The following is a 21,420-nucleotide window of genomic DNA, read 5'->3' as shown; positions in this document are numbered from 1 at the left end:
CGTGGACCAAGATCAAGGCCACTGAGGAGACCACACCCACCTCGGGGAAAAACAAAAGGATGGGGAAGAGAGGAAAAGAAGAAACAGATATCCGGTCTCTGAATATACATATAAGACCCGTAAAAGATTTCTGGTGGGAGTTGGTCAAGAGGATTGAGTCCAAGATGTAAATAAGTTGGGGTTCAAAGATAGGTGTCAGGCTGTGAAAAATGAAAATAAAGGAAGAAAAAAGGTCATTTTCTGTGGGAGAGACTCTCTGGACAGCAAGAACGCCAGCACACTTTGGGGGCAGGTGGACAATCCAGCCCCAGTCTGCCCGCTGGTGAGGGAGGGAGGAAGAGCGGGAAGCAGGAAGTAAAAAGGAAGACATCTTGACAAAGGTTCAAGAAGCCTCTTTCCAAAAAGCATGCATTAAGCGCCTACTGTGTACCAGGCCTGAACAATAGGTTGGATACAAAAGCAGGAAGGACCCTCCTCTGCAGAAAACCCAGGGCCTAGCGAAGAAGCAAAGGGAGGCATCAGAAGAGAACTGCCACGTCTGACCAGTGTCCCAAGTGCTGCGGGGACCTGGGCTGGAGGAAAGGGGAGGCGCTTCCAGAAGAACGCATTCTGGGCAAGGACGGCAAAATGAGGAGGACCTTGGGCAGACTGCCCGCACGCTCGCTGCCCTGGGCTCTGGGGCCGTGAATTCTCTCGCTTGAGGAGGTCCACCACTAGCAATTGCCTCCAGGATCAGCCAGGGTCACAAGAGTCCACCACTAGCAATTGCCTCCAGGATCAGCCAGGGTCACAAGAGTCCACCACTAGCAATTGCCTCCAGGATCAGCCAGGGTCACAGGACAAGCTGGAGAGTAGGGCTGGGCACCTCTGGGAACTGTGGTCCAGTCTGGGTGGGAAGTTCCAGAACAGGTACAGGGGGTGGGCATGCTGGACAAGGAATGAAGGTGGACACCCCCTGGTTCGTTTTCCTGAACTTTAAGGTCTTTTTGTTATTGTTCTGATGCCCCCTGAACGTTTAGTTTACATTTTAAAACTGTCCTAATTGTTCTTAATGAACTTGAATGACGTAAGTTAATGCACATAAACTGCAGCAGCTGCGCACAGGGGAGGAAGTCACTAAGTGCTTGTTATTAATACAATTATTACATGTCGTTTCAGCCTGTTAATTTTCTATCCATGTGTTGGTTTTAATTGTTCTTTAATTTACCGCTTTACGACGGTTGCTTATTTTATGACTACTTGATCTGTTTCATAATCTTTGTATGTTCTTGGCGGTTGCTATTGGAACCACACATCCTTGCTTTTGTTTGTTTGTTTGTTTATATTTTTGGTTCTGTTTGGTACGTGTGAACTTCATTTTGCCATATACTGGGCAATTTAATTATTTTCCTGCCATCTTCTTCTTTTTTTTTTTTTAAATTCAGTGAGAAGCGGGGAGGCAGAGAGACAGACTCCCGTATGCGCCCGACTGGGATCCACCCGGCATGCCCACCAGGGGGCGATGCTCTGCCCATCTGGGGCGTTGCTCTGCTGTAACCAGAGCCATTCTAGAGCCCGAGTTGGAGGCCATGGAGCCGTCCTCAGTGCTCAGGCCAACTTTGCTCTAATGGAGCCTTGACTGCGGGAGGGGAAGAGACAGATGGAGAGAAGGAGAGGGGGAAGGGTAGAGAAGCAGATGGGCGCTTTTTCTGTGTGCCCTGGCCAGGAATCGAACCCAGGACTTCCACACACTGGGCCAGCGCTCTACCATTGAACCAACTGGCCAGGGTTCCTGCCATCAGCTCATCATTCAATAGTCTGTTCTTTCTTCCTACTTCTCTGTTTTTCTTGTTTCCTAGCTTTTTTAAAGTTTTGGCATTCTTTCTTCTATTTGATATGCCTCATCTTATTCATATTATAGTCTCTTTGCAGTCCATTGTCTTTATTCTTTCTCCTGATTAATGATGATACATGTTAAGTCAGGGATCGGGAACCTATGGCTCGCGAGCCAGACGTGGCTCTTTTGATGGCGGCATCTGGCTCGCAGATAAATCTTTAATAAAAAAAATAATTTTAAAAATATAAAACATTCTCATGCATTATAATCCATTCATTTCCTACCGCTCATGTTCATGGTTGAGGGTGGCTGGAGCCAATCACAGCTGTCCTCCGGGACAACACCAAATTTGTATTGGATAATGCATAACGTACACGGGTCGTTGTATGGCTCTCACGGAATTATTTTAAAATATGTGGCGTTCATGGCTCTCTTAGCCAAAAAAGTTCCCGACCCCTGTGTTAAGTGTTGACAAAGAGGGGCCATCCTGATACAAGTCCAGTGCAGCCAAGTGATCCTGTCTCATCCTTTTGATTGGGCCATGAGACTGATACTTCTAGAGATGCTTCAATACTGTCTAATCTATTCTATAGGCAGACATTTCATCTTCTTCCGATCGGCTGTCCCCAGATTAAAAAAAAAAAATTTAACCTGTACTGATACTTCATATGTCCATTCCTGGGCCAGGCTTGCCTTCGACAGACTGGCCGAGTCCCTCCATGAACCACTGAGTCTCTCCTATATCATTTTCAGATTTAGTTTTAATAAGAGAACCAACTCATCTTAGCACTTCCATGTGCCACCCTGAAAGGATACACAATGGACGTCACACCTGAGTTCTTATCATTCTTTTCCATGTTAGCCAAGTTCCAAAATAGTTACCACCGGGACACGTAACAGATTCTCTCCCTCAGAGGTCCCAGCAAGCCCCTTCACGGAGTGTAAGGACCTGAGAGGTCCAGGCGTCTGTCTGGATGGATGGAGAAAATAGAGGTTTTGGAGTTGGCTGGATAGAGGCCACATCCTGGCTCTTACTCCTGGCTGTGTGATTGGGGGCAGACTGCATAACCTCTCTGAGTCTCCGTCTCCCCAGCCATAAAATGCAGCTGAGACCACTGGTAGAAACAGGGGACTGTACTATGCACTTGATAATGTTAGGAGTTAGTATTCCCAGCATGGATACTGGGGACCATTAGTTATTCCAGGACCTTCAGCATGTGGCAGGCTCTTCTGTTCTTTCTCTCATCTCCGCCCCTCCCCGCCCCCCACACACCCAGGGCTCAGCCCTTGGTCTTCTGTGGTCTCTCCTTGTCCTCCCTCAGAGAACCCTCCAGTCCACAGGTGGCTGTGGCGGCCTTCCACATTCACTGCCCCAGGCAGAACTCAAGCATAACCTGTGGCAGGTCAGCGACTTTGAAAAAATAAGAAGTTTGTGTACATGTGGGGGAGGCTCCAGAAGGTGACCAGGACGTCAACCTAAAGGACACCAGAGGAGAAGGGGAGGGACAGGCAGATGTGCCACCGTGTCAGCGAAGGAACCACACCGTAGTCTAACCTCCAGACAGCTCTCTCTGCTGCAAACGCCTTTGTTGTGGAAAAGGGAGCTTCCCTGTGGAAGCCGACCCATCAGGTTGGAGCCTAAGCTGACGGTAGAACAGACCGTCCAGTTCAGTCGAAAATGGATGTCAGCGGAGTTTGGCTGTAAGTCAGAGTGGGGGTTGAGGGACAGCAGGTGTGTGGGGGGGGAGGACACCTGGCTGGATGGGGAACAGACTGTGGGCAACTGTGCTCTTCCCTCTTTTCATTTTTTTTTTTAAGGAAAACTACGACACAGGGGTGAACAGAAGGTCAGGGGTCATAGGCTCACAAGCCAGTGTGTGACACCTGTCACAACTCAGAGAGGGGGCACTCACGGTTTGCACATTTCATCAGGTTAACTCTGACCGCAGAGGAGAAAAGAACGGCGCACTCATACTGAACTCTCGTGGTGGCTCGCGTGCCCTGAGCGGTCACCTGGGCGGGAGCAGACTGTGGTCTGCCACCGACTTTGAAACGAATCAAGAGAACAGGCTGGACGGACGGGTGGACAGGAGGGACGTGACGAAGCCTGGGGGGTAAAGCATCAAGACAGGATCTGGGTCACAGACACACCCGCGCTCGCTGTACAATTCTCCCGACCCTTCCGAACGTGTGGAAGACTTCAAAATAAAGTGTTGGGACAACGTAACTCAGAGGAGGGCCTGGAACCCCTCCTCGCGGGGCAGTCCGAGACAGCGTCTCCAGGCCTGAGACGCGGCCAGCGCCTCGCAGACCTCACGCGCTGTGCTGGGCGTCACCGGGGCAGCCGAGCCAAGGCAGAAGCTGGTTCAACCCTCGGGGCGGAGTCCGAGACTCTGCATGCCACAAGCTCCCTGGTCACTCCCAGGCCACCGGTGGGCGGGCCGGACCTTGGAGAAAGACGTGCGGTCAGGGAGGAGAGACGGCTAAGCAGAGACTGCTGGCCAAGGCTTCGGTTCCGGGGGACCTGACGCAGAGACCAGACCGCGTGTATATGGAGAGCCTTCTGCCGTCCGGCACCGGGAACGCGCCAGAGAGAAGGAGAGGTTTTCAAGACGTGCCGAGTTTAAACACCACGCTGGACTCTTCCGAAGGAAAGAGGTCGATCATTTTACCCGAAATCAAGCGTGTGGGGGAACATGGAACGCCTTCTAGGAAGGCAGGAGGGGGGCCGTCCTCAGGAACCAAGGCTAACGGCTCCCCCAATTACACTCAGCCGGGTGACTTCGCTTGCTGCTCCCCCAGGTCTGGATGGGCCAGGCCTCCTGAGGGCGCAACCACAGACATGTGATTCCCTTCGAGGCTGTGATATTCTTTCCTGGTGGAGCAGAAGGCAGCGAGGACTTGAGCGGGGCACCGCTGACCCAACCCTATTCCAACGACGGCCCGGCTGCCCGAAGCTAGTTCCAGGGCCCCCGTTCCCACACGGGGTTACACGTCCTCTCACCGATGGGACTGTTCCTGAGAGACACAGTGCCCTCTCGTGTGTAACTCTGACGTTGTTTTCTCTCCTCTTGTATTTATTTTCCTTTTCTAGAAAGGAAAATCATTGTGGTTTGTAAGAGACTATGACACGGGATGAGGCCTTGGACATAGCTTGTCAACTGTCCTTTTTAGAGTTCAAGAAACTGTCTGACCTGTGGTGGCGCAGTGGATAAAGCGTCGACCTGGAATGCTGAGGTCACTGGTTCAAAACCCTGGGATTACCTGGTCAAAGCACATATGGGAGTTGATGCTTCCTGCTCCTCCCCTCCTCTCTCACTTTCTCTCCTCTTTAAAATGAATAAATAAAGTCTTAAAATAATAATAATAATAGAGTTCAGGAAACTGTGCTTGGAGGGAGAGTGACCTGTCCAGTCACACAGGCAGAGGCGGCGGAAGTGGAACACACACACACACACACACACACACACACCAGTACGAACGTCATATTCTTTGGAGTCATCGTATCACTGGATTTGAGATAACAACAATGTCTTTGTGGGACTACTTCCCAAAAGAGTTAAGGGGTCTCCACAAAGGATGCTGCTTTTATCTATCGGCTGGGGGAGCAGGGGTGAGATTTCTCTGACTGTGGCTGGTTGGTCTGGAATTCCTCTCTCCCGCTCTCTCTGACTTCATTTCACGCTTCCTCCTACCCACAGAGGTGGTTGGTTCCCTTGTCCTCCTGGTCTAACAACAGCAAACCTAACCCCAAAGCTTAGAATGAGAAGGAAAGTAAAAATACACCCCAAGGGCACCGCACCTTCTCAGGGTCAGGGTTTCTCCAGCTTGATCTGGACACACCAGGACGCAGCCCTGTTCGGCAAGGTCAGAAACGCTGTTGGTGGCAGAGCGAATGGTGGACGGATGGAGAGAGGGAGGGAGAGAGGGGGGGATGGATGGACGGACGGATGGACTAATAACCACACGAGCACACGCATATCCCACTGAGTGATTGTTCTCATTTGTTTTCTGTGCTTTCATGGACGTCACCCGGCAAGCTGGGGAGAAATAACAGGTTGCGCATGAAATGACAGTGCTGGGGGGTGTCTGCTTTCTCTGACTGGTGGAGCTCAAAGCAGATGCTTTCTGGCCTCGAAGGCTCACCTGCCAGGGTGTGGAGGTTAAAAGGCCTCATCAAGGAAGAAGCGGAAGAAGCTGAAGACAGGGGCTCAGGGGACGCCTGGCTGTGAGCGCCTGGAAGGCAGGGGTCCCACCGCAGCTGCCGACCCTCCCGAGGGCGTGTGCCGGGTCCAGCCCAGCCCCTGCCCCGCACCCTTCCAGCTGGCTCTCCCAGGTCCCGGACCTGACCGACGGCAGGGCACCAACCCAACACCACAAACCGGGAATGCATCTGGGTCCAGGTCCTATTCCCTCCAGAACCTCAAGCAAGCCCACCCTGGTAAGGAGAAGTCACACTTCTATAATTAGGGTGAGTTTTTCAAAGCTTTGCCTGTGGATTTTAATTATCGCCCTCACGAGGCAGCGCCTCATTACCATAAACTTGAAGTGGGTGGGGGGAAGGTCGTCTCAGAAGCTAAGAAAAAATGAAAATGATGGCATGTGGCCAGGTACTATTACCCGGTGACTCTGTGAAATCCAAATGCCCAATACCTGCTCACTTCAATAGGAGTAGCTGGTTTTGTCCTAATAATTTATTTGTTATTTTCTCAGTACATGTCCTTTGTTTACCCCTCGCTTGATCCGGCAGAAAACAAAAACAAAACCACCTGCGTGATGGTTTACAAGCCTCCACGAGTCCTCTGTTTTTCCGCTGCTGCAGTTGCCGCACAGCTAGAGGAACAAGGTTTCTCTGTCATAAACTGATGTGCAGGGCGCTCTGCCTTTATGGAGAGAATGCAACACTTCACTTCCATTTCCCCTGGAACGCCGGAACGAGAGAGATCTCCTCGGGGTGCCTATCTACCCCGGAGACTGGCTGGGGTCAACCCACTCCCTTCACTCACATTTTAAAATAATTAAAAACGCATGTTTTGCCCCAGAAGGACAATGCTTTCTGCTACCACAAAACTCTGAGGATTCAAAGGGGAACGTTCGCTCAAGAAGCAGGTGGACGCGGGCGGGTGGAGGAGAAGCACGTGGCTGGAGGGTAGGGCGGGGCGATGAGGCTGAGAGGGTTCCTGGGGCGAGGTGGCCACAGCCGTGTGTGGCGTCAGGGGCGGCGAGTCCGAGTCTCAGCTCATGCTTGGGGGGCTCTGGAGCTCCCGAGCTGGGAGGGGCCTTACACTTGCTCATCGGGTGAATTTTACAGGTGCAGCGACTGTCATACGGTGGCCACGAGCAGGAGCCCGGCTTCCTGGTCTCCAGGTGTTCCTGCTTCTGCCCGTCGGCCAGGATGTTCTAGCCTCACGTCTGGTACAGACGGCAGCGGCGGTCCCCTCAGCAACGGCGCTGCACCGCTCCCTGGCTGGGAGCCCCCAGCCAGGTCTACGGGGGTGGAGGGAGTGGGGGTGGGGGTGGGGCATGCGTTTAGGATGGGGGGTCAGAAGATTGGAGGGAGAATTCCTTCGGTGGTGACCCCACCCTCTGGCCTCACACATCTAATGCTGATCTGAATGAATCTTCCTCCCAGAGAATAGGCACTGGCCAAACAATGTTTAAAAATTTTTTACAAAGATGTTTCAAGAACCCTTTTAAATTATATTTGTGGATTGCTAAACATTTAAAATAAAAGTCATTACAAGAGAAATACTCAGCTGAACAGAACAGTACTGGTCACGAAATACATTTTTAAAAATTTAGTGGCCTCTTGTTTACTTCCCCAGGAGGGCACCGAGTGGGGGGCTGACACCCCGACTGGCACTCACAGGTGCCTCGGAGGACCAGGTGGAGGGGGCCAGGAGTGGACTGAACCTGCTCAGGTAGACAACGGAGGGGTGTGGGTCCCTTGTGCGCGCGGTGGGACAGGACTCAGGGACGGTGCAGGGGGAGGGGGAGGAGGAGGGAGAGGCCGCGGCAGGAACGAGGACACGGTCACGGCAGTCTAGCTCACGGACTCTCCCCAGAACAGGGACGGTGACCTTGGGGTGGTAAAGAAGAGGAGTGATCGCTACACCATCGCTTGTGCATCTGCCTGACGGGCACTGGAAGATCATCGCTTCCGTTACCGCAGCGCTCAGCCCCGATGCGACGGAGGGGTCGCCGTCGTTACCCGGGACCATGGAGCACTTAAGCGGGTATAATACAATGCTCACTGTTGCTTAAGGAGGGGCTTTAAGTCACTCGATACCCATCTGGAAGCACACCTTCTCGTCAGAAGAGAGGCGGCGACAACCGTGCCCTAACGACCCTCCCTAGGAACCACCTACGGTGGAATCTGCTCATGCAAGAGGGGGAAAAAAGGCCAAATTAGCACGTTATCAGTATAACATGCCACACTGCCTCTGACTGGAACAATCTGTGCTGGACCAAGGCCTTTCCCTCCCATAGCTCGTCTTCCCCAGAGCAGCCCTGCAGGGACAGAGGCCGGGAGCCACCGGCCCCGTCCTCTAGAAGTTCCACACCAGCCCCTGGACACACGCACCGAGACCTGACTCGAGCGCCCGCCAGAGAGCTCTTCCTGTTGCACCCGGGAAGCCCTACTGCTACCCGGTCACACTAATGGCCAGTGGTCTGAGCATCACAGGGCCCGGATGGACGCTGAGTGGAGAACATGTGGGCGCCGTGGAGACCCGGCCAGTGTGGCAGAGAAGGGCTGTCCGGAAAACGTCCTGCCTGGAATGAAGCGGGACTCGAAGCCCCGCTGGGGCTCCCAGTGCTGCTGGGGTGTGGGGTTTGTTTATTCTTATTTCTTGGCTGCAACCTTCATTCCTGTCCTTGTCTCTCCTGGTCCCCCCCCTCCTTCCCTGCCTCCCCGTCTTCTCCTGACAGCCCCGCTCCACACACACACGTCCTGGGGACACGTTCCACCACCTAAAAATACATCTCGCTCTAACAAGCTCAGTCTCTGGCAGGTGGCACAATTTAAAATTGATACCAGAGGAACGCGTTGTCTTGTGATCAAGCCTTTGATTCATTTACCCTGCATATTAAAGACCCAGAAACAAAATAAACACAGTTCGCGAGGGGAAAAAAATGGGAGGCTCTTTCAAAGTGGCAGTTTGAAGCCAGCGTTTGCGACGGGCTTATGTAATCAGACATAATTGTCTGCACATGTTAGGTTGCACCGGCGCAGAAATGACTCCCAGCCCACAGAGGACGCCGGGGGTGGGATGGGGGCCCGTGCTGACCCTCCAGAGTCTGAGGGCCACGCTCCCCAATCAGGAAAGGCGCTTGAAGGGGGCCCGCAGCCCGTGTCCTGTGCAGTCCCACGGAGCCTTCTTTGGTTCCCTTCCAGCGTGTGCCGTAGTCTCAATCCCATACTTCCATGCACGGCAAAGCTCTCTCTGGGAAGAGCTGTCTGCTATCTCAAAAGGGTCAGAAAATGCGTGAGTGCATACAGGCTGGGCCCCCTGCCCCTGACACACACACACATACACACACAGCCACTGGATTCATCTGGAATCCATTTCTGAGAACGCACGTCTGCGTCATGGAATCCTGTTTCTCCAGGCAGGCTCCTGGCAACGCTCCAGCTAATACGGGGACAACGGTCCACACGGGCACCGGAGGACAGGGACCCCTCTGCTCTGGAAACCCTTCGGCTGCCCAGAAGATGTTTACCAGCATCAGCTCTGACCTCTACTCTCTTCTCGGGGGCTTGGGGGGCCTGGATGGGGCCTGGTTAAACATCACACGCACTCGGAGGGGAGGGGAGCCTGCCTTAGAGAGGCAGAGAAAAAGGAATTCCTACTTGGGAGGGGCTTTTGTAAAAGCCACCGAGACCCTCCCAAGTGGGTGCTGACCCCGACACCCACACTGAGTAGCTTAGGCCATGTCAATGTGCTGCTGGGTTGGTGTCGCAGCCCCTGGGGGCACCTCTCCCCCTCTTTGGAGAACCCGGACTCTGAGGAAGGCCCGTCACATGCTGGCGTGCCGTCTTTCTCCAGGTCTTCTCAGGAGGTCCCTCCGCACCCCAGCTCAGGTAGATCATCTCTGGTGGACCCAGACTCCTGTGGGCAACGGAGCATCTAGAATGAGCCCATTGCTCCCTGCTCTTCTCTCTCCTGGGCTCAGCACGCCGGACCTGTTCACCCACCCCTCACCGGAGGGGGCCGCTCGGACTCCCCTGACTCCCTCTGGCCTGGCCACAGTCACATGCGGTTCGATCCCCATGGAGTTGATGAACTCATTGCCTCTGTCAGCACAGACCACTGCCCGTCGCCCGGCACGAGCTAGGACGGCACTGCGGCATCGGGCCAGCTTCCATCCTTCCCTCTGCGGTGCGCTTCAGCCACCACACAACAGCAGCAGCAGCAAGGAAAGCATCCCCTCCTGCCACCCAACCACCATTCTCTTCAACAGCCCATGTCCTCAGCCCCGCCACAGCCGCCCGGGACCTCCGGAAGCCCCGGTCCCACCCTCCTGCCCCAGCTCGCTGTCACTGCGGCGGAGACGGTGGACGGCTGATCTGAGAAATCGAGTTGGACTGCTGTCCCGGACGGACACTCGGCCCTCCCCGGGTCTGTCTGATCAATTTCGCTCTGTGCGACACGGCTTGTCGCTATGAATTTTCATGCCAGTCCGGAGCCGCCAGGGCACAGAGGACCACAGCGAGACGGCCGCACCCTCCTGCCAACCGGACTCTCTGTTCGTTTCCTTCCTTCCTTTTTTTTTTTTTTTAAATTGTCCTTCAACAGATCCAAGAGAGGTCCCTTGTGAAGACCACAGACCTGGACGCACGGATACGGTGACCGCTCCCCCTGCCCCTCACCCAGGTTCCCGGGTCCGGCTTGTGGCCACGTCCCCGACCACTGCTGTACTAGGTGTCACCTGTTCCATCGCTCCTCGCGGCTGAACACATGCGGCCGCAGGGGCCGCGCCAAACGCTGATTGTGCCTGACAGGCCCGGGTGCTGGCGGCCGGCGCGGGGCCGCCCGTCTATTCTCCGTGAAGAGAACGCCGCCGCCGGCGTGACCGATACGGAAACAAGACACGAGGTGACCGTGAAGCCCAGCCGAGTCCTACTAAGTGTCACGCCGAGCCCCGCGGCTCTGAAATAATTGGCGGTGATGGCAGGGAGAGGGGGCGGGTGGGGGGGGGGCTTGTGTTCTTACACTGATGCCCTGCGGACTGTACATCTGACTGGCCGCGAGTCCGTCACTGTATCCTCCTGTCTGGCTGATAACATGGCGAAGGGTATCCACCTGCGGGACGAAGAACAGAGAGGGGTCAGTCAGGGCAGGTCACCGCCACAACAACTGCCGTGTGGGCACACCCGGCCACTGCCCACGTTCCAGAGGTGTTCTTCCTGGGGAGGGGTCTCTCAGGCAGAGGGCGGGGCCCCCCTAAAAGCCAAACCCAGTCTCCTTTCAGTGAGGTGGACAGTGAGATGGTCGAGAAAGTGGAGCCCCCTGCCCCTGCCATGCTTCAGCGAGGCAGCAGGACACGGCAGGGGCGGGGGCGCAGGACACACGGGACACGGGGAGGGAATGAAGGACCTGCTGCCCCCACCCCCCGTCCCCTATGCAGCTGCCACGGCTGCATGTCCTACAACAGTCCAGCTTCCGTTTGGAGGAGACTCAGACGGCCGCCCCTCGCCGAGAGGACGGTGTGGACTAACACTGTGTTCGAGGACTGAAATGACGGTCGGTTGTTTGGTAACCAGACCAGTCTGACCGCACCTCCTCACGCCTAGGTCTGGGCAGCTTCCTGAGTGAGGGGCTGAATGGCTGGCCACTGGTCTGCTCTAGGCATGCCATGCTTCCTGCCCACGTGCTGGGGAGGACACTGACACGGACCGGAAGTGTCCGGGAATTCTGACCCAGAGCGCCCCCTCCCCTGGCCCGTCAGGTGCGGTGACAGCAAGCTGCCCGCCAGGGAGCACGGGGGCTCACGCCGCACGGCCCGGTGTTCACTTCCCACCGTGGCCTGAGACTCATCAGCGGAACACAAAGCCCCTGGACGGATCTTTGGGGAGACTGAGGAGACGTCTTCAGTCCGCCCGGCCGGGGGTCTCTAAAGCTTCCGATGGAAACGTGAGATGCTACGGCGCCCGGCTCCTCTCGGGTCACCTCCGTGCCGGGCAGGCGCAGAGGGAAGAGCCCAGGATGAGAGGGAGACCCAGAGAGCCAGACAACGCACTGGACAGCTCCTCCCCGTCCCCCGCAGTGAGCAAAGGACACGCTGGTTCCCAGGCCTGGCCGGCCTTGGTCCCCTCCCCCTGTGTCCTCTCCCTTCTGTCTCGCCTTCCCAGTGTGACTGACAAGCCAGAGCCAAACGCATTCACCACGTGTGGACGAGGTCTCCCCGGACAATGGGTGTCTTTGTTTTGGTTTGCTTTGGTTGTTGGTAAGGTCTGTCTCTACGTCCTCTCTCTCTCTCTCTCTCTCTCTCTCTGGACAGAAGAGGGCAGTGCCAGTCCCACTGCGGGCTCCTGAACCCTGGCACATTCGCCTGGTGGCACATCGGCTGGTCCCTACCTGTGATTGCACGTTGGCTCCAACCTGGGCCCCTTGGTAAGAGTCCCCATTGAGTGACTGCACGCTCATGAACAAATCTCCAGAGTTTGACATGTTAAAAGAGCTGGAAGAACCTGGAAAGGAAAGGACGAAGCACCTGAATCACAGAAAGGAAAAGGCTCTGACCCCGCAGCAGACAGCTGAGAGGAAGGTGACATGCAAAGCAACCCCACATACAAGGGAAACGAACAAAAAAACACAACAAACCCTCGCAGAGCCTGGTTAGTAGCATGGAGGACAGAGCAAGTGACAAAGGGTGCGTGCAGCCCGTGTTACATACGGGGAGCCGCGTCTCAGCAGGGTGCCCACGGGACTGCTTTCCCGTCTCCCCGACCCCGGCATCTCCGGGCCGGGAAAGGGGAGGACGCTCAACTCTCCACTTCGCTAAGCTCTCTTCTTCCCGCCTCTCATTTCTAGGAGATGCGGGGCTGGTCCATGGTGCGTTTGCCGCGCCAAGGAGCACATGAGTCGTGCCGCTGCCCACCCAGCTCCCTGCACCCGGGGAGCAGCGCCGGGGTGGTGGTGGTGGTGCACGAGGCTACGCCCCACCAGGGCTGCCCCACGGCATGAGTTCACTGACATGAGTCCTGGTTTCTAGAGAAAAGGTGATGCTCCTTCTTGAGTGACAGAAACCCAAGAAGGCCTCCAGGATTGTGGGAATATATGACTACCTGTCCTTGCTACCAGCCATTAGGGAGGAAGATGGAACAGAATTAATGGGCCAAGAATTCCTAAGCATGCATGAAGTATGGAATGCTAATAATAACAGTAATAATAATAGATATAAGTGGGCTCACGGAGAGCAGAGAACGTCTGCCTTCCCCAGAGATGGAGCCTTCTCCCAGAGTTAGCCTCAAGGTCCATCCTGGCCCCACCAGGTTCTCCTGGGTAAACCCAGACACCCCCGACCCCTGCCCACTGCCCCTGCACCCTAAACACAAGGGCGTGGAAAAGCCAGTATTATTCCGAAGGCATCGTGCAGCGCAGCGCGTTAGGAGAGAAAGCTCAACGTGCAAGGTGTGGTTAAGTCATGACGTTAGCCCGGAAGAGGAGAGACCTCAGGGACCCAGGTCAGTTCCGCCCTGTTGCCCCCAACCCCGGGCTGCTCGGCCTGCACTCCTGCCCTCTCGCTCCCAGACAGCCATCGTCCGTGAGGACCCGCCCAGCGATGTTTCCTGCTTCGGCTCTGACTGGCTCCTCTCTCTCCTGGGACAGGGATGCGGGCCCCGCAGGGGTGCCATCACACTGCACGGGGAGAGCTCAGCTCCGCGGGACCGGAGGCTCTGGTTTTCTCTACGGACGGACGGACAGACCCCGTTGCCGGTGAAGCGCCCTACGCTTAGCTAGTCCTCACACCCTCATACTACAGAGGCCGGGGCCACTCAGAGGAACCAGAGGACGGACTGAGGACAGGTCACCTGGGGACAGCGCCAAGGAGAGAGCTGGGTGGTTCATCCACGTGCAAGGAAGCGGCTCACTAAGCTGCTGCATGAATGGAGGGGCTCACGCGCACCCTCCTCTTGTGAGAAATGAGGGAGGGGGTACTTTCTTTGGGGGAGGGGACACGAAAACAGAGAACAGGGACATCGTCCTGGCTCTGCAAACGTTCTGTCTGGTCCAGTACATGTCTCATGTCTCTCTCTGTTTAGCTCGTCCGAAAGGAATCAGAAAAGTTGGGTCTTGGGCAAAACAGGCACAAGGCCTGACGGGGTTTGGCTCCAGCCTGGGCTGCCCGCCCATCAGTGTGGTACATGCAGCACCCCCACTGTGGGGTACAGCCACCTCGGTGACCTTGACACCTCCCAGGCGCTTATGCCCTCGTCACGTCCCTCTTACATCTTCCTTTCAACCCCAGAAATACAGCCTGGACAATAAAAGCCTTTTTGCCGTAAGGGTGATGACAAGCTCACATTTCAACATCGTCAGAGCTGAGAGCCCTCGGCTCCAGGACACCAATGAGAGTCGTTTTATAGGACACCGGACTTTTCCCCGAGAGGCTAGGGCTGGAAGCTGGGTGTTCTCCCCACTCCCAGTCAAACACACACACGCTGATACTAGATGGGCTGATGGCCTCGTGGAAGCAGCTCATGCGCATGGAGAAATGGGGGAAACCGCCCAAGAGCTACCCTGACGCCAGGTAACCTGGCATCATTGGGCCACGAAGGCCCGGGAGGTGCCGCTTATAAGACAGATGCTGTCCTCAACACAGGTGGTTTCAAAAACACACGCGCAGAGATACATTGTAACTATGTCAGTGCCTCACGGACAGAGATAGTACGCGCACAGCAATGAACTCCTGCACAAGCGCATCCGTAATTGCAGGCGCAGCCCGTGCGCGGGGCGGGGCTGGGCTGCATCAGGACGTGCGGTCTCTACGCACTGCGCCCAACACAGCCAGGGCTCCTGACTCTGAAAATGTTGGTGGAGGCGGCGACTGTGCTCAGGAACAGAAGTCCACCCAAACATCTTTGTTATGAAAAACAGGTTCTTCCCCCTGCCCTGGAAGTTGGGGGAACGTGTCACGGAGGGGTAACCTGCACGGGGCATGCTCCCTGGACGAGAGTGGAGGGGCTCTCTCCCAGGAGCCCCAGGATCCTCGCAGAACTCGCACCGCAGCGTCTGGCTGGTGGAGGTCGGTTGGGGACCTCACCTGTGCGGTGGCCGTCAAACAACCAGCAACCGCTAGAGCGTGCTTTAACATGTGCTCGCCAGCTAAATGGTTCTGCGTGTGGCTTGGGAACGGGACGAGGGGCCGGCTCAAGCTGCCACCCAGACATCCGGGGCAGGCCCAGCGCTCAGCGGCACTCCACTAGCCAGGGAGGAAATAACCACCTACAAAACCCAACGCATCTGATGACACGGGGCACAGCTAACCTCCCCGTCCTGAAGGCCACATCTCTAAAGAGGCTTCAGGAGATGTAAATTTGTCAGGAGAAAGAAAACCAATGAACTTCAATAATCCAAAAAAAAAAGACTACCAATGATAAAAGTCTTAGCCTGGCTGGGGGCACTACCGACCTAGGGGGGCCGCTTCCTCCTGGCTGTGGGGGATGTCTCGTGTGCTGTGGCGTGGCCCTCCAGATCCACGGCAACCAAAACTGTCTGCAGACGTTACCAATGTCCCCCGTGATGCGGGATCCCCCTCGTGGGCGCCCATGACCTAGGACAGGAACTGACTTGCTGTTTTTTCTCCCTGGGGAGCTCAACGTGTTTGTGTACGGGCATTTACTCTTTACTTATCGTTTCTCCAGCATTTCTCAGAAGCCGATTTGCGGAAATGCTGCCCTGACGTTTGCTGTCTAGAAATAAAGACTCCAGACAGAACAGGCGGCCGCATGGTCAGTGTGGACCCCCCACCAGTTGAGGGCTCCAAACACAGAGCCCCTCTGCCCAATGATGAAAGCTTGGCTAGGTCTCAAGCCCGCACCTCTATTTTCTATGGGTCTTCCTTCTCCAAATTCAAAATCACTCTTCCCGTCCACTCAGAGCAAAGTAAGAAAAGGGAGCGGGTGTCAGGGCCAGCGGGCGCACCCCCCGTCGTGGGTGTGACAGGGCAAGGCTCTCGAGTTCCTGTTCCCAAGGGGCTGTTTTCACTCTCCACTGAGACGTGGAGGGCAGGAATGCAGGAAGGAAGACCACAAGAGAAAATACTGTACCAATGGGGTAAAAGTTCTTTCACTTGGTTTTAGAACCCTAAGTTATAAGAGTTCCTCTGGGTCCCCTGGAAGAGTCCGTCAGCGTCTCTGGAGGTGTGACCGTCTCTCTGACCACGGGGACCACACGTAAACGTCTCCCAGGGAGCCAGTGTCGAGGGGGTTCACGTGACAACCGTCCACTGACCCAGGAAGATGCCGGACCTCCTCTTTAGGGGTGGAATGAGAACGCGAACCAGGGCCCCCACCAGCTAACCAGGGCGGAGGCCGGCCGGCCGCCCTGCTCAACACGTACGTGCAGCTCAGCAGAAAAACTCAAACCTGGGCCTGGGGCAGCCCCGCCAAGCAGTCGCCGATCCTGATCAAACAGGAATGCTGGCCCGTGTGTGGCAGCGAACCTCTGTGACCCACACGCCAACCTCTTCCTTCTTGGCCGTGAAAATGTCCCCAACCTTCTCAAGAGGACCTCGTTTTCTTGTTTGTGTGTTTTTGTTTTTCCTGAGATCTCCACACTGCGTTTATAATCTCATCCTACACAGGAACCAGAGATGGTGTCACTCAAGGTCACACCAGAGGAATTACGGACCCAGGGTTATGATTATTACTTCCACCGGCCCCTGTGGTAGCTTTCCTGTTTTTCAAAATTTAATTTTTCTGTCTTTCTTCTGCGCTTCCTTCCTCTTTGGTCCATCCACACTCTGCTCAGCCCTGCTGCTATAAAACATGACCTGTGCTGTGTATCTCTAATCTGCCACCAATCCTGGTTTTAGGTGATTTTTTAATGAATCACGCTTAAGGAAATGGACCCGGCTCGTATCAGCCGATAGGGATATTTAGAAGTGGGCTAAACAACGACGCAGAAGTATAGCTCTCGACACAGAGGCCTACCAGGGGAAGGAGATCTACTTGCAACGTTATCTTCCTTGCAGTAGGAGTATTTATGTTTAGTAAAGCTCTTGGCCGTAGGGGCGAGGGGGGGGGGGGCTACTGCATCCACACAGAGGACATTCAACATTCCCAGGTTCCAGAACACCAGACTTCAAACTCAGCCAAAATAGATGTTCACGTATGACCCTCTTACTTCAAACTTGCTACCTACTTCATTATCACACACCCTTTGGAATGATTGAAGGGCTAATAATACCCGACGTTAGAAACACCCAACGTGGAAGATCTGAACGGGTTCAGGGTCTCCCTCTACCAGTGCTATGATTGGGGTTGTGTCAAGAGCAAAAGAGAAACCTCTTCACAACTTTCCCGCTTAAAAACATTTTTTAAGAGTCCATGCTTCTGGCACACAGACGACAAGATGTCCTTTTTCTGTGCGCCGGAGCACGCGCACAGAGGGGCCGCTCTGCACCTCCCTCCCGACGGCCTGGGGACCGCTGCGGGGCTCGGCGCTTATTCTCCACGACCGTGCACTTCGTGCTCGGAATGCTCACGGGAAGTTTCAGCCACCAGAAAACACTGCCTTAGAAAACTGTCACCATAGAGTGCTGTTCCAAGAAACCACCATGATTTTTTGAACATGGGCGAGGGGGTTAAAATGCTGACTGTTCTCTGTTTTTAAGCGCTTCAGGGAAGGAGATGACGGTATGGATGTCGTAATGACAGGAGTCCACGGGGCCCGTCCCCGGGGACTAGCCATATATCACGCTGGGCCATCTGCAGTGCAGATAGACCAGAGACAGGAAAAGTCATTCTGATCTCTGTTTTGCATTACGATCACCTTTGCAGGAGTGTTGAGTGCGTTTCTGCTAATGCTGACAGGGCCGCGCTTCTTCCGAGGAGACGGGGGAAAAATGTCTGCCTCGCCAGGGCTGCGGGGCCCGAGGCATTTAATGACGGGCCAGATGGGGCAGAGGGGAGCTCTCCGGCTCCTCACCGGCCAGCCTGGATCCTCGGTCACGTACGCCTCCAGGGGGAAAGGAGGAGACACACGCATGCACATACACGCACACGCACGCACAACCTCTGGCAGCAGTCACGCTCTGCACCACTGTTTGTCCTGGAGTGCCAGGAGAAACGGAAGTGGACGGAATTCTGCAGGTCACCCCATGTCCACACTCACAGGTCCTGGCTACTCTCCAGCCGATCCCATTCAGACAGAAGGACGTCACGGTGGGGCCGCCCCGGACGTGGAAAAACTGGATCGTAACAAATCAGTGCGTCTAGACGCTCACAGAAGCGCTCGCCACGGGTAGGAAGGGGACTCACTTTAGTCACAAACAAGCTTTCGCGGGCAAACACACCGCCTACCCCCAGAAAGATTGAAAATTAAATTTTTTTTAACCGTATTATGATCTAACGTATTGAAACGTGTGACCCTTTAAAATTGGAGGCATCAATTTTCTTTGCCGTGCACCCCAGCCGTGGGGAAAATGACCATAATCTGAGACAAAACTTAATTTAATAAGAAAATATTTCTGGTTTTACCCTTAAAAAAATAAAAAAGGTACCAACATGCCTACCACAGCATACAAACACGAAGGTTATTATTTTATGCATTATTGACTCTGTTTGTCTCCTGAAGAGAGATTCAGAATTAACGGTATAGTGCACACTGCAAAACACATTTGGTTAGCCTCCACTCTGGCATTACCGTCACAAGGCAACAGTCGCTACAACGAGGAACACAGCACAGAACTGGGGTTATGAACGGGAAGGTGGATTTCTGAATAGGCTGAGTTAATGACTGGCAATTTCCTCTGGAGTTCGCATAAAGAAAACCCACGGCGTCCAGCGGCAGAGAACCACGACCGTGGAAAGCGTAGAAGTCATCCTGGCCGGGCTGTGCGGCACCGCACGTGCCAGTGAGGTCTTTTGCGGGAGGAGCGACTGACTATTGACACGTAGAACCCATGGCCCAAGGACACTGTGTGACGGGACAGTGTGACACAGACAAGGGAAAAACTCCCCAAGAAACAGACCCAATGCTGGGACCCCCCCAGGGACCTCAGCTGAGCAACCCTGAAGGGGGGACTTAGAGGTTACCTGGTGGAAACCAACCCATTTTCCTTCAACAGACGCACAGGGCTCACCGCCGGGCAAGCCCATGTTTCCAACAGCGGGAGTGGGGCCGCTCTTTGGAAACAAGGGGAAACTGGCCACCGGAGAAATCGGGAAGCGGGGAGACTTCCAGGGGAATCCCTGCTGCAGGAACAGCATGGATGAAAATGGAGCGCCATGCCCCCCCCAAATCAAAGAGAGAACTAACCAGCCGAGTTGGGAGTTGAGGGTGAGTTAGCTTGGCTTCCGTGGGCTGAGACATTGGTGGCCGTGACAGCCGTTTTGGCAGCATAAATATTGGCTTCCTCTTGAAATTTACCTATGTTCTTCTTGTACCGGATTCGCTTATTTCCAAACCAGTTTGATACCTAGAGTAGTTGAAGTCGAGAGAGAGAGAGAAAGAGAGAGAGAGAGAGAGAACACGTTAACATTCATCCCTCACCAACAGCCTCGAGGTGCGGAAGGGTGAGGGGAGGGCTGCAGTGGGGGGGGTAGGCGGTCCCGTCTGGTGAAGGTCTCACAACCTCCATGAAAGGGTCTCTGTAGTCAGAGCTTCGAGAGGAGCCCCCGTATAAAATGGGAGGCCCTCACTGAACACAGCACGGCTGAGCACAGCTCCGGCGGCAAAGACTTCCCCAGGTGGAAGCCGGCTTGTGCAAACTGGGACCCTATAGGTCCAGGACGAGCCCTTTGAGTTTTCTTACCTCTTAAGTAGATACTAAAATAAAATGCATTAAAAAAAAATGTTGTTTTCTGCAAGAATTTCCTCTGCCGTATCAAGGCTAAGGCTGAGCCCTGGGCCATAGAAACACTCAGATCTTGAAGCATCCACGGAAGTCTAGGGCAACACCGGTGGAGTACAGGCCAACATTTCAGGGTTCAGTGCCTTGAACGCGGCCTCGGCCTCGGCCTCAGCACCCATGGAGCTGACTTCGTGGTGTGAGCAAAGCCTGCGGCATCCACTGAGGAGGAGCTGTGAGAACTCCAGGCTTCCCCGTTGAAGCCGATACACAGAATAAGCCTCCCTTCCATGCAACCGCTAATGTAGTTCCTTCTCCAGGCTCCTGCAGAGGTCCTGGCGTGACTCTGGGCCCCGGGCCCCATTACACCGAGCCCTCAGCCCCGACGCTCATGGGGACAGTGAACGGCAAGCGTCCCTGCCCAGGGAGGGACGTGTCCAGCCCACGGTCCAGATGTGGTGAGCGCTAAAATGCTGCAGTCTTTACGTAATTACCCAACAAACTGTGGACCTGGGGAGGGTAGGGGGGGTGTAACATGGGCCTATTGCAGCCCCCACAACACCTGCACGCACCCCAGCAGCAGTGGCAGACAAAGGGAATTCTCCCCAAACTACACCTGGCTTTGAATATATTAGCCAAACGGGACAATCCCACAAGCTAGCCCTCTCCATCCTATGTGGCGTAGAATATGGCAGGCGTGCCAAGACTTTGCCGTAAAAATCACACCACGCCTCGGTGGTATTAGGAAATACCAACGAGGCAGGCATTTGGTAAGAAAATGCTGTGTGTGTGTGACAGAGAAATAGTCAAATCAGAAGGGGAAGCACTTCTGGGTCCATCCAAGAACCTGATTTCACCCAAAAACTCTTGTTTTCCTGGATTCAACTTTTCACTACCCTGTGTGTCAACCATAACTGAGGGTGCCTGTGACTTTGAGGACAGCAGACAGAGAGGGAGGGAGGGACATGCCTAGTGGCTGATTAAACCAGCTACAGGCAACTAAACAGGAGAAGAATGAGGGTGGAGGAGAGACGTGGTTGGGGCCGGTTCCCTTCTGAGTGGGAACAGCAGAAGGAGAGGGAAGCTGCTGGGTCCGCTTGGGCATTCCTGGCTGGCCAGGGAACACCGCACACCCTGGGTGACATGCAGAACTGGTGTTCTCATTAATGAACTCACCGTTCAGCACCACGGACTGAGGGTCTGCTGGGCGCCTGGGAGCACAGGCTACGGGCACAGGGGGATGCAGGGGGATCCCCAGGTTCCCTGGGGAGACTCTGATGTACACTTGGGATGTGCTACATCTGCAGAGCCCATGGACAGAGCCAGGGCAAAGTCCAGAAAAGAGGAAGGTGAGTGAGCTTGGTCCTCCAGGGGAGAAGTCCCGCCCAGGTATTTGGTTAGTGGTGTGTTTGTAGCGGTGAACAGAGATCAGGCAGAGCATGGTGGAATGGCCCTTTCCAAAGTCATGTGCATGGAATGTGTGTTAGAACAGACTCCGAGCCCCCTCTTTCCGCCATCCCTGGGACTGGGCAAGGCCTCAGAATTGACACGTCTGCCAAGCTCCCACGTCTGCAAATGCTGCC

General features: G+C 54.9%; 1 protein-coding gene across 4 annotated transcripts in view; it reads right to left on the bottom strand.

The window, feature by feature from the left end:
• The window catches only part of PBX1 (PBX homeobox 1), a 240,496-nt gene that overhangs the window by 11,039 nt on the left and 208,037 nt on the right, over positions 1 to 21,420 (bottom strand). For 3 of the 4 annotated variants that reach the window (XM_066261022.1, XM_066261021.1, XM_066261024.1), the window contains 3 exons: positions 19,306 to 19,465; positions 12,397 to 12,509; positions 11,032 to 11,121 (listed from right to left, as the gene is read on the bottom strand). In XM_066261022.1, the coding sequence (XP_066117119.1) occupies positions 11,032 to 11,121; positions 12,397 to 12,509; positions 19,306 to 19,465 (363 nt within the window). The remainder of the gene's footprint in view (positions 1 to 11,031; positions 11,122 to 12,396; positions 12,510 to 19,305; positions 19,466 to 21,420) is intronic. The other variant, XM_066261023.1, reaches the window with a different exon arrangement.

This window comes from Saccopteryx bilineata, chromosome 2 (assembly GCF_036850765.1).
Source record: "Saccopteryx bilineata isolate mSacBil1 chromosome 2, mSacBil1_pri_phased_curated, whole genome shotgun sequence".
NCBI lineage: Eukaryota > Metazoa > Chordata > Mammalia > Chiroptera > Emballonuridae > Saccopteryx > Saccopteryx bilineata.
This window is presented reverse-complemented; position numbering and strand designations above follow the sequence as displayed.